Below are 13335 nucleotides of genomic sequence, written 5' to 3'. Positions count from 1 at the left end.
CGATCATGGCTAACTTGAATCTTAAATAAAATAAAAACTACTGAGGCTAGAGGGCTGCAATTTGGTGTGTTTGATAAATGGAGGGGTAGATGATCAACATACCAATTTGCAGCCCTCTAGCCCTAGTAATTTTAAGATTTGAGGGCGGAGAGAAAAAGTGCGGACGGACAGACAAAAAGCCATAACTAGTTTTCTTTTACAGAAAACTAAAACAGCATGAAAATCGTCTTTAAGGTCAGGCACGCTCTCGGGTATTTTACATCAAGATTTGGCAAACGAAAGCTGCGATTCTGACCTTAGAAGGCGTAAAGGGTTTGTCTCTTCAAGATGCTTTTTGGATTTCCTGGAGTCATTTGCTGTACACTGGGAACACCTTTTCTTCACAAAACTGCCTTTCACTTTTAAAATTACTTCTATGACTGAGATGTGCTATTCATTAAAGAGCCTCAGGTTCTTGTTATCAAAACACACAACGCCAGTTATAAGAGGAGGACCAGGCATTACAGTTTCTTCTCCTATGAGAAATATGAGGAAGTTGCATCTCTCTCTCTCTCTTTCTCATTTCTCGATTACATTTATGTGCCATGATAACAGAAATAATAACTAGGGTATTCGAAATTTGCTAAGGCAATTATGATAATGTCACTTTTTACCCCGGGGTTCGTATTCTATCTTTTTTCGCTAAAATAATAATAATAATAATAATAATAATAATAATAATAATAATAATAATAATAATAATAATAATAATAATAATAACAAATCTTACGACCCAGGTGCATAGAACCCAGTACAAGATATATTTACAGAAAAAAAGAAGCCCAGGATAGCGATGAAAGATTTTTTTTTTGTTCTTGTGAATAGCTTTGTTCGTAACTTTCATTTCCTCACCATGATCCTATATTTCGATGCTTTGCCTTCAAAAACGTCGTAGGTTTTGAAGATAGAAGTCACGAAAACAATAATAATAAGAAATATATTTAAAAATTATGTTATTTAACATGATTTCCTGGTATATCATGCCAATAATAATAATAATAATAATAATAATAATAATAATAATATAATAATAATAATAATAATATAATAATAATAATAATAATAATAATAATAATAATAATAATAATAATAATAACAATAACGGAAATGTATTTGTAATTTTTCCATTTTGAGACAGAGCCGATGGTCACTTCAGTAGAGAAATGATCCATGCCAGTAAATGGAAGGAAATTTCATGCATGAGGAAATTACCAGATATTTGCATATATATTCCCATGGAAACAGGCACGAAAACTTACGAAAAACTGATCTTCCCTAATTCTGGCAAAAATGTCTCACACAAACAGAAAATAATGTACCAGCGGATTTACAAATGCCTTCAATAAAAGGCGAAATGGTTTCGCGCAAAGGCGTTTTATTAGAAGTTTTCACATTAGCTGGATGTTACAAAATTCACGTGATAAGAATGAGAGTTCATGACAAACAACATAGCAGAAAGCAAGGCTGTACACATAGGAAGTCACGCAACATTTCCTTCGCTTCAAGGAATGCAACAGACGTTTTGCGTATGTGCAGCAGAATTTAATCAAGCAATACAAGGGATTCATTCTCAAAAGAGGAGAAAATCTAATGGAATGGAATGATGCAGAATATATCTCGCATATCTTATAAAAGGATAAAATGGAAAAAATAAGTTGGAAAGAGAAATAGTTACAACGACCCTTGCAAAGTGAGTTATGAGCCAAAGCTAGCTTGATAAATACTGAATGAACAGAGGACAGTTCAAAATACCGAGAGACGATGAAGCATGTATCAAGGCGAAGCATGGAAGACGATCACTGTACAATACTTAACAAAACTGTAAGAGAGGAAAAGTGAAAAAAAACTGCACTGAAAAAGACTCACGAAGTCTTCCGAGAGGTTTCCTAAATAAGGCAATGAAGACCTAAGTGGTAAAAAAATTATAAGTCATTATAAGTCATATAAGGAAAAATATTTCACTAGCAATACACCTGCAAATTTTGACTGAAAATTCAGTGGATTATTTTTCCAGTAAAAATTGATATTACAAATTACACAGTACAACACTAATCAGAACAAATTGCGATACAAGATCTAAGAAAATCAAAAGTTAAATTTTCAAGCTGAAATGTGAATAAAACAAAGAAACCCTTGCTAATGATAAAGGAGAAACTCAGGAGGACAGGAATAGATTTGCGAGGACAGCTCTCCTCAGTCTAGACTTTTGAAACCAAAACAGGTGATACTGAAAGAAATCTTTCCCTTTAGTCTTGGTGGCCGGTAATGAAATCACAGGAAAAAAGTCACAGAAAAAAGTAACAATTTTGGCTAGGAAAAAAGTCACAGGAAAAAAGTCACATTAATTTATGGTAGTGGTAATTAAAGTAATAAAACAGAAAATATTTTGGACCTTCCCTAGATAGTGACCCCCAAGGGTTTTCGGATGCCTTATCTAGGATTGGTATTTCTTATGATATTTACAGTCTTTTGTTTACGTTTTTACGGTAATCTCTAACGGGCTTGTACTAAACACGCCGAAAAGGTGGATTAATACCGGGTTAAAAACCCTTTGAGGTCACTATCTAGGAAAGATTAATGTGACTTTTTCCCTGTGACTTTTTTTACCTGGATTGGATTCGTTGTCTCACGACTGCTGCAGAGACGTATCAAAATGAACATTTGCCTCATTCAGGCACGTCTTTTGATCAGCAAATAGCAGACTGTTAAATTCTATATTAATTACCGTGTATGAATTCTACGAACGATTAGTCATCGAAACCGTTATGGCATAAAAAATGAATGACCATTTGGCTTCAGTTATTCGCGTTTCTTTCTGGGTTATCTTTTTCTTATTTTGTTAATAGTGACACGCCGGCAGATGAAGATGTCAGTTTGCCCTCATAAAATTGATTCCGTTTCCGAACGATTGCTTTTGCTCACAATGAAAAATATGCCTTATGTTAAAGTTGTAAGCAGGACAGTCCTGGATATTAATTTCGTATTTTTGAAGTTTCTTTTTGGTGCATAGGCCTGCGTGAGTCTGTATTTTCTGGCATGGTGTACATGCTAACAAGTAGGCAGGAGGAAATATATATTTTTTTGCTTCAATTAAGAATACTGGTGGAGATAAAACTGAATGCGATGAACAATCAAAACATTAGAATTTTCTCTAATCATTAAGATGCTTCGACACTCGTCTGGTGTCATTTCAAAACGACTGAAATCAGTAAAAGACCCGGAAACAGTTAACAAACACTGAAACTTAAGAGAATGCAAAATGATCAGATGCACGTACACAAAGTCTTAAATTTTATTTCCAAACAAGAAAGAAAAATTACGTACATATGAAATCAGCTTCCATCTCAAAATCTACTGTTTCTTTGCAATATGTTGGTTGTGGACTTAAAATCTCGAGTTCTTTGTTCAATGAAATGACGAATTTGCATCTTGTTGAAAGTTTGCAGTTATGTTAAAAGTAGGCTACGTCGACAATGTTACTGCTAACTGTGCAAATAGTAGCGGTGGCACAGAAGCTGCTATCGGTGCGCTAACAGCTGCATATTAATCGACTCGGCAAGGCAGATTCTGTTATGCTTGGACCTTAACAAGGTTGTCAGGTCGTTGAATAATCAACAATTGTTTTTTGAACGAGTTTGGTAATGACCGAAGATGGCTGTTAAAGATTTTCTTTCCCTCTCCTAACATTTGTAACTTTCCTTCTTTTATTGTATTATACTGTCATCACCTGAAGAGAATAGAATAGAATAGAATAAAGAATTTAGGCTAAAGGCCAAGCGCTGGGACCTATGAGGTCATCCAGCGCTGAAGGGGAAATTGATAATAAGAAGGTTTTAAAGATGTACCAGGAAGAAAACCTCGCAGTTGCACTAGGAAACAATTTTCAGAGAGGGTGGAAAGTCAAATGGAAGAAAGAGAGTGTGAACGGAGGTACAGTAAAAGAGAGAGAGGTTACAGCTAGGGGTCGAAGGGACGCTACAAAGACCCTTAAGTAATGCCTGCAGTGCACTGACGGTGTACCACCCCGCTACGGGGATCACCTGGAGAGGAGACCAGTTGGCCTTGAAACGGCAGTGAATTCTAACGTTTTTAATATATTTCCAAAACTCAACGGGATTTTAAGTTACTAGTAATCGGACTTGCCCCTCTGGACTACAGGTAAAAATAATATTTTCATTTGTTTATGCCTTCTTTTACATATTTATGTAAGTCTGACTTCATATACAAACACTGTACCACGCATTAGGTCTTCGTTACTTGTTACCAGCTCATTTTTTAAATGGTCGACTTTAAATATCATGTCTCGTGAACAACTCTTGAGCAGATTTTTTTGTTGTTCATGATTTTTCAAACTTTCCTGAAGATGCATCATTACGATTTGAGCCTAATCATAGATGAGACTTCTAATAGACTCAGTTATGAATCCAGGTAAAAAATTTACAGGAGAAAAAGTCACAGGAAAAAAGTCACATTAACCTTTCCTAGATAGTGACCCGCCAAGGGTTTAACCCGGTATGTATCCACCTTTGCCGCGTGTTTAGTACAAGCCCGTTGGGGATTACCGTAAAAACATAAACAAAAGACTGTAAGTATCATAAAGATAGTGAACCCCAAGAAATATTAGTCCTAAATAACGACCCCCGAAAACCCTTGGGAGTAACTATCTAGGAAAGATCCAAAATATTTTCTGTTTTATTACTTTAATTGCTTTAATTTCCACCATAAATTAATGTGACTATTTTTCCTGTGACCTTTTCCCTAGTTAAAATTGTAGCTTTTTTTCTGTGACTTATTTTCCTGCGACTTTATTACCGGCCACCTCAGTGATAACAGGCTGAACTGACTTCATGAGCAATAAAAAAGCAAGTCGCTAGTTAACTTAATTTACTGATTAAAATCTACAGTAGAATACAGTTGAGAGCCAACGTTATAAAGTTAGCGAGGGTATTACAATGAATATTGCAAACTGGATACTGCACTATCAGAAATAACAACCTCCATTACTTACAGAATTATTGTAAATTGCATACTGACGTATCGGGAATATGATATTCAAAATTGCCGGGTTTCAGAAGATAATACACTTGTTTATCAGATGAAAACATTTAAAAAGAACATTTCATGCATATCGCATTATGCAGAGCGGCCAATACTGCATCTTAACGTTCACGCAAGATAGGTTGTAAACTATAACCTCACATCCAAAACTAGATATTAAAACACCCGAAACATTTTTCAAAGTTGTTAAGGATACAAACGTTTATCATCAAGTAATGACTGCAGTTAATGAATATTCAATCAAATCAGGTTTTTTATTACTATACTATTTCATTGTTATTTTTTTTCTTTTTTTTTTACGAAAGATGCATCGACTTGCAAACAAACAAACAATTATAGAAGAAAATATTTGAGATCTCTTGGCCAACACAAATATTCAGATATCTTAAAGAAAATGAACGATTGCTAGTATATGTAACATGATAACTAAGGAATATAACCTTTGGCCTTATGACATTACAAGACACTAATTATCGTGTTTTACCATTTCGACAGTTTTTATAATAATTTCAACAATTAGCAAACAAATGAAATCCAAAAAGCCTCTGTCTTCAAGTTCTATGTCTGCAGTAATTATTTACCAATAAACTGATAAGCATCAGTAAGTCATTGTGATTAGACTTTAGTACATGTTTAATAATTTGTATTTTCTACTTTTATGATGCCCTTTCAGGAGAGTAGTCCAACGGGAAAGTAAATTCAACTAGGAGAAGAAAAATAATCATTATATTTCTGTTTTCAATGTAGTGGAATTCATCATTGCAAGATATGGAGGGTGCGAGCATGAGCATACATACACACACAATATATATATATATATATATATATATATATATATATATATATATATATATATATATATATATATATATATATATATAAAGAGAGAGAGAAAGAGAGAGAGAGAGAGATGAATGACGATATTCTCCGTGGGAGGTGGAATTCGAACCCATATTAGCTGAGGAAAACGAAGTCAGAGCTAATTGTTTTGACACTTATTGCATGTTAGGCTGAAGGGTAACAGAATCTTCTAGCAACATTCTCCAGATGTAAGAATTGCAACGGCCACGATAACCTCGAAACTTTAGAAATCCTAATATTTCTAGACAAGCAGTGACAATTATCGAAGATTCTACATTTCAGCGGGTTTCAAGCTCACAAAGGCTTAGGAAACTTTCGGTTCCAAAGTAAACATGGGGCCAGTGATTATGCCTCTATGATATTAATCGGAAAGGGCTATTATTAGTCACTCGTCTTTCTGCGTTGACGAAATACTTCAATTTACTTACAGCGCTTAGGAAAAAGATTTCGCCAGACTGTATTTTCGAATGTTGAGGTAGATCACCGTTTCACAAAAAGCAGCATTTTCTCTAGTTTACAAACGAGAATGCAGATGAAGGTAATTTTTTCATTTATCTTCACAACAGCACAGCTATAATCAGTTACTGCTAATGTTGTCCGGCAAAATAGTGTCAAAATTAGCAGCCCGCTTCCAAGAATACCTAGACTGTTTTTATATGGCACCCCCAGAAACGTATTAGGTACGATCTGTCTTAATGCATCATTGCTGCGACAATAAGAATCCACGTATGGTTCACACGTTCTTGGGAGGCACAAATTATGCACATTCTGATATGCAGGTCCTTTATCATTATCACCGGAGGGGGTTTATGCCGTCAGTGCACCTCACCCGGTGCGATGTAGGATTTACTTAAGGTTCTTCGCAGTGTCCCTTGGGCACCTAGCTGCAACCCCTTTCATTTCTTTTACTGTACCTCCATTCATATTCTCTTCCTTCCATCTTATTTTCCACCTTCTCCTAGCAATTGATTTATAGTGCAACTGCTAAGTTTTCCTCCTTTTACGCCTTTCAAACCTGTTTACTGTCAATTTCCGTTTCAGCGTGAACGACCTCATAGGTCCCAGCGGTTGTCCTTTAGCCTACATTCTATATTCTGTTCAATTTTTTATCGTCACTATGGCATGTACTGGAGATGAGGTTTATAGTGGCAGCATTAGTCTTTTCACGCCGTATCATCGTCATTTCTGACAGCGCCTGCGTTTTCCTCTTCACGCCGATAGCTCATTTTTTAGTTTTCTTTAAAAGAAAACCATTGAGATGACTATTTGTCTGTCCGTCTGCCCTTTTTCTTTCCGCCCTCAGCTCTTAAAAACTACTGAGGCTAGAAGGCTGCAAATTGGCATGTGTATCATCCACCTTTCAATCATCAAACATTCCAAATTGCAGCTCTCTAGCCTCAGTAGTTTTTATTTTATTTAAAATTAAAGTTAGCCATGATCGTGCGTCTGGCACCGCTGTAGGTGCCAACAACACAGGCTGAAAGTTTCATGGGCCGCGGCTGAGAGTTTCATGGGCCGTGGCTGAGAGTTTCATACAGCATTATACGCTGTACAGAAAATTCGATTCGGCCGAAGGAACTTCGGCGTATTTTTTACTTGTTTCTAAATCTACTACCACTAGGTATGTGGACAGATCCTAAGGTGGAGCTCTGCAATTCGGTTCTTTTCGGATAATCAAACATATCCTTATGCAGGTTTTGTAGGTTTCATTTTTAATTAATATACTATATATATTTATATGTATATATATATGTAGAGTATATATGTGTGTGTATATATATATATATATATATATATATATATATATATATATATATATAATATATATATATAAATGTAACAACCACAATCTTGTCCTACAAAGCCTGAGATCTAAATGAAAGAATATAAAGCAATTCTGACGGCCGAAGCAGAAGTCGGCGGTCTAACGCGACCTCGTTCTGACACTGTATTGCCAGTTTGAATCCTGCTACGGACATCAGAATTGCTTCATATTCATACATTTGGATCTTAGGCTTTGCAGTAACAAGTATATCTAAAAGTATGAAGAGCCATGCATGCATATATATATATATATATATATATATATATATATATATATATATATATATATATATATATATATATATATATATATATATATATATGTATTACGAACAGGACCTCATTAAAACCATCCAGTTTTAATGAGGTCTGTTTATAATTAATATAATACAGGACAACAGTGTAAGTGATAACGTTAATATATATATAAATATATATATATATATATATATATATATATATATATATATATATATATATATATATATATATATATATATATATATATATTTTAATTTATTTATTGAACAGCAACCTCTTTTCCTTGACTAAGTGAAGCTCTGAGAAAAACCGAGACAATGGTCACCGACACAGTCACACTAAAAAAGATGAATCACGAAGAACGTACTGAACAGAAAACTTTATGTCATATTAGCATTTACTTACTCTTACCCAACACTCTCATTAGCAACGGATTAATTCGCCTACAATCACTGCTCCATTCACCTTTACCCTCCGTACAATCTCGTGCCTCCTTGACATTAAAGCCCCTATTCCATCCGCCTTCTCTAGAGCTCTCTAGATTTTCCTGTCCTACTTCCATAGAACACTTCCATATTAAAAACTTTCATCAGCCTCTCATCCTCCTTTCTTCCCATATGATCGAACCTTTTCAACAGAATCAGAACACTCTTTTCACATAAGATACCTTTCGTGCCATTTCTTCTTTGCATCACTACATTTGTCACACTTCCAGTTCTTACACCCCAGATACTACGCAAACAGTTCAAGTCAACAGCTTCAGTTGTCTTTCTTTCTATCGTATTCAGTATCCACACAAGAAATCCTACCTAGAGCTACGGGCGGGCGTTCTGGTCCGTCTATTTGAAGATGGAAAAAGAATTCATGAGCACATTTGACTTCTACAAAGAAATGAGCAAAAAAGGCACCTAAATTCTAATCCTCAGACGTCGCCCATCATTACTGGGGGAACGTTGATATTGGGAACATCTAAGAAATTTTTTCTGCGTCAATCCCTGGCCTTTTTCGGAGAGGTTCATATATTGCATTTCGTGACGCTATCAGTGGGTATTATGGGAGATCTATATCCAAAGGCAAGGGACATTTGTCATTGTGGAAACAGTTATCATCAAGGAAAAGATTCAGAAACAAAATCAGTCTGAACGATACCATACTATTTTTTGTGGAGACATTGTGGTCATAAACCTCAAAAAAGAAAAGAGCAGTGGTGCGTATGATGGCAAATGTATGATGTTGGCAAGATTCTGTGTTATCAAAAATTATGAAACATTTAATAAGGAGTTTACAATTTTTTTTTATTAGTAATACGGAGTTACCCTATGCAAATAATAATTGAAAATTAAATCAATTATTGCAGGCGAGACTTAAAAAAGGACAAAGATTTCCACTTACCTAACCAAAGTTTTTTAGCAATATCCGGCGGGAAGATGAGATGCAAGAGCGAGACATTTTTCTCCCGTTCCTTATCCACAGCATTATTTGTCTCCTCAATGGAATCCTTCAGCTGAGCCATACGTCTCTTGAGCCCATCCTTTTCAAAGAAAACAAAAAGCTGTTGGTAACTGTCAAATAAACATACATACATCATACATATATATATATGTATATATATATACACAAGAGAGAGAGAGAGAGAGAGAGAGAGAGAGAGAGAGAGAGAGAGAGAGATAATAGATAATACATAAACATTCATTGTATACTTTTAATCCGTTTTCAAATATTTTTTACACCATTTGAATACATTTTTTAAACCGTATGCAAGTTCGTATGTACTGTACTTTCACCTACCAAATGTATTATAAATGTTTGCCACGCTAAATTACTCATTTTAAAAATATCTTAATTAAAGGTGAAACTCGTCGGGGTCCATGCTGTGCGCTATATTTTTGCCTAGTGGTATATTTTTTATGTCGGCGTAATTGTGGGTATATTTTTATGTCAGCATAATTGCATACACCACGTCTCTCTCTCTCTCTTTCTATATATATATATATATATATATATATATATATATATATATATAGATATATATATATATATATATATATATATATATATATATATATATATATATATATATATATATATATATATATATATATATATATATATACATACACACACACACACACACACACACACACACATATATATATATATATATATATATATATATATATATATATATACACACACACATAAAATACGTTAGTAAGTGGCAGCTGGAATGAGACAGAGCACAGTCACTGACATATTCAATCATCAACTGCTGAATCAAGTATGAACCCTTAGGTTATTTATCTGTACATCATATATATATATATATATATATATATATATATATATATATATATATATATATATATATATGTACTTACATATATATTAAATGTATATATATATATGTGTGTGTGTGTGTGTACGTATGTATGTTTGTTTGCTAATTGCCAACGAGAGAGAGAGAGAGAGAGACTTGGTGTATATATAATTATGCCGGAATACAAAATACACCACAAGGCGAAAATGAAGCACACTGTATGAATCCCGGAGGGTTTCACCTTCGACGAAGATATCCTTACGAAGGGTTATACGAGGAAGTGAAGATCTTCAATATACAGTATATGGTAGGTGAAAGTACAAATGAACTTACAAACGTTTAGGGGAAAATATTTGCCCCTGGCTAGAGGAGGAACGGCAACCTTATTTGTAAAGGAGGCCACAGCTTCATATAAAAATTCTTGCGTCCCAGTGCAAGTGAGTACGCACCTTTGCTATCAAGACATAAAATACTACCTCCCAATTAGAATTTGCATAGTTTACATATTTCTTTTGAAATAAATGGCTCGAGTTTTTACATATTTAGGTCGACATCATATTCATAATTAAACATTTTTTTTTTCTGAAAGTGCGATGAATTATATTTCTTTCTAATCTCTCATTACAGTAAAGTAGCATTTTAGCACCTGTCCAATTGATGGTCATGATTGTTTTTACTAGCATGAACGAAAATTCCTCTGTCATCCTAGGCACTTGTACTTTTTCGTATTTTTCTATTCTCTTTCCAACTATTTTCCGGTTTGAGCACAATAAAAACTGTCGTATAACTTACATGGGATTTGAAGTAAATATTCTTTAGTTTTTCAGGACAGTTCTTTGTTGCACTTAGACAGAACATTAAAGTTTTCAAGTAAATGGGGATTATTTTTTAAATTAATCCTATGTGGTATTTAAGTAGAGAAGATTTTTTTTCGCGTTGTACTTTTTTGTGTTGTTATATTGCTAAACCTACTTTGCCGCTGTCAATTCTTTTTACTTTTTTGTCCGTGTTCCTCATTTCGTCAAGTTCATCATCTGTATACTCCGAGCTGCATACACATGACGATCTTAAAATATGGACGTGAAAATCGACTTTTGTACCTTATTGCTGTGGTAGGAATGAAAATTAATATGGACAAATATACTGACAGGATTTTTTGTTACAGTGAATTTAAACTCTTCTGCCTATGTATTTGGCAATACAGTATGGGTAAGCATACAGTCCTTTCACTACCTTAGTGAATTTTATCCATAGCACCAATTTATTTTATTCACCAAAGGAATTATCTATATTTTCGGCACAGAACAAACACGTATTTCGTCAACATTCAAACCCCTTATCAAATGGCATGTCAAATCTAAAAGAGCATCTAACGTACCTAACTGCTTCCTATATGCAAATTAAGTGTTAGCTAACAATCCTTTGGATTCCACCTACCTGTATAGTGGGCTTAAAAATAAATTTTTCTGCAACTCTGGAGAATGCAGGGAGAATAAAAATTGGTCTGTAGTCCCTGCAGTCTACAGATATACTACTCTTTGGAACAAGCACTGTATTACTAAGCTTGCGCTCATACTCAAAGGTACTACGTCATCCTAAAAATCTATAGAATCTACTAATCTTGGGAGGCAAGAAACAAGAAAACTTTCTAAAAAAACAAAGGGAAGAAACCATCAGGATTTTCTCCACCAAAGCTATCAAGATTGTCCAGAATTTTCTTAACATCCCAAGCGCAAATTACAAATTTTGTAATAATAGGTTCAGGATGACAAGTATCAGGGAGAGGGACATCCTCAGATGACTGCTTAGCTTCAAAAGTTGATGAAGCAGTTCAGCCTTTCATTAGGGCCAGTGACCAATCTACTCTACAAAAATGGTGTAATTTTTATGTGGATGATTTTGTTTCCAAGCGTTAAATTTGGGCTGATTGTCATGGTAAGCTCATCTACTTGTATTATCAAAACCATGGCTGGTCATGTGTCCTAATCTTGATGACCTTTCTAGGGACATACCTTACTAAAATAGCCATCAGCATTTCATTTAACTTCTTGGGATTTGGATCTGAATAAGCATCTGAAATATTAAGTGCCTGACGAGCTTCATTAATGTGATCCCAGTCGGCTCTAGATTTCAGCCAGACCGTTTTTCCATTGGCGACATTAGAAATATACCGACTCACTGATATGGCCATCTCAATGGCACAATGGTCGGAAGTGCCTATATATTCACAGACCTTGGACTTGACGATAGCTTGAACTTCTGTGAATATGAGGGCTAATCTATTACCAGAAATGGCATGGGCTCCTCTATTAGCTGGACAAAATCGGAGGATACACAGAGCTCAAGAGCAGACTGGCCATGTTGATCTGTGTAATCTGAATTCAGCCACTCACTGTGCTTTGCATTAGTCTCACAAATAACGAAAGAAGCTTTTGAATACTGTGACAGAGCTATACTAATCCTCTCTCAGAGACTGTCAATATTTGGATTGTAGTAAGCAGCAAATACATAAAGATTATAGAACTTACTGAAAATCTTAAAACAAAGAACTTCATGGAAACTACACACCAAGTTTTTCTGATGATGAAAAGGCTGTCCAGACCTAATGTTTACAGCCATACCTTGCGCATTGGGAAGTTATTACGATAAATAAAGTCGGGGCCAGCAAATCATGGGATTAAAAATTCAACCTTTGACTGGTTTCTACTTATAAGTGTCTCCGATAAAAAACATCAAATCATAGTTATGGGCACAGCTCCGGAGATCAACGAAATTTGACCTTACGCATCGAATATTTGAGTAAAGTACTCTGCAGTTTTTATGATAATGAAGGCGCTAGAGAGGATATTATACATCTCTTAACTGCAGCTTCATATACTAGCACAGTAGCTCTATCATCAGTGTCGAATATTCCACGCACCACTCTTATGTGTGCGCTTGCTTTCCCTGACTATAAAGCCTTGCCGTTCCAATAT

The 13335-nt window shown here is 34.9% G+C and overlaps 1 protein-coding gene across 3 annotated transcripts in view; it reads right to left on the bottom strand.

Moving 5' to 3' along the window:
• Gycalpha99B (guanylate cyclase 1 soluble subunit alpha 2) overlaps nucleotides 1-13335 on the bottom strand; it is a 1063824-nt gene that overhangs the window by 47743 nt on the left and 1002746 nt on the right. For all 3 annotated transcript variants that reach the window (XM_067098553.1, XM_067098551.1, XM_067098554.1), the window contains one exon: nucleotides 9436-9574. In XM_067098553.1, coding sequence (XP_066954654.1) covers nucleotides 9436-9574 — 139 coding nt within the window. The remainder of the gene's footprint in view (nucleotides 1-9435; nucleotides 9575-13335) is intronic.

Source organism: Macrobrachium rosenbergii, chromosome 55, assembly GCF_040412425.1.
Source record: "Macrobrachium rosenbergii isolate ZJJX-2024 chromosome 55, ASM4041242v1, whole genome shotgun sequence".
Lineage (NCBI taxonomy): Eukaryota > Metazoa > Arthropoda > Malacostraca > Decapoda > Palaemonidae > Macrobrachium > Macrobrachium rosenbergii.
Note: the sequence above shows the minus strand (reverse complement) of the source record. Positions and strands in the feature narration are given on the sequence as shown.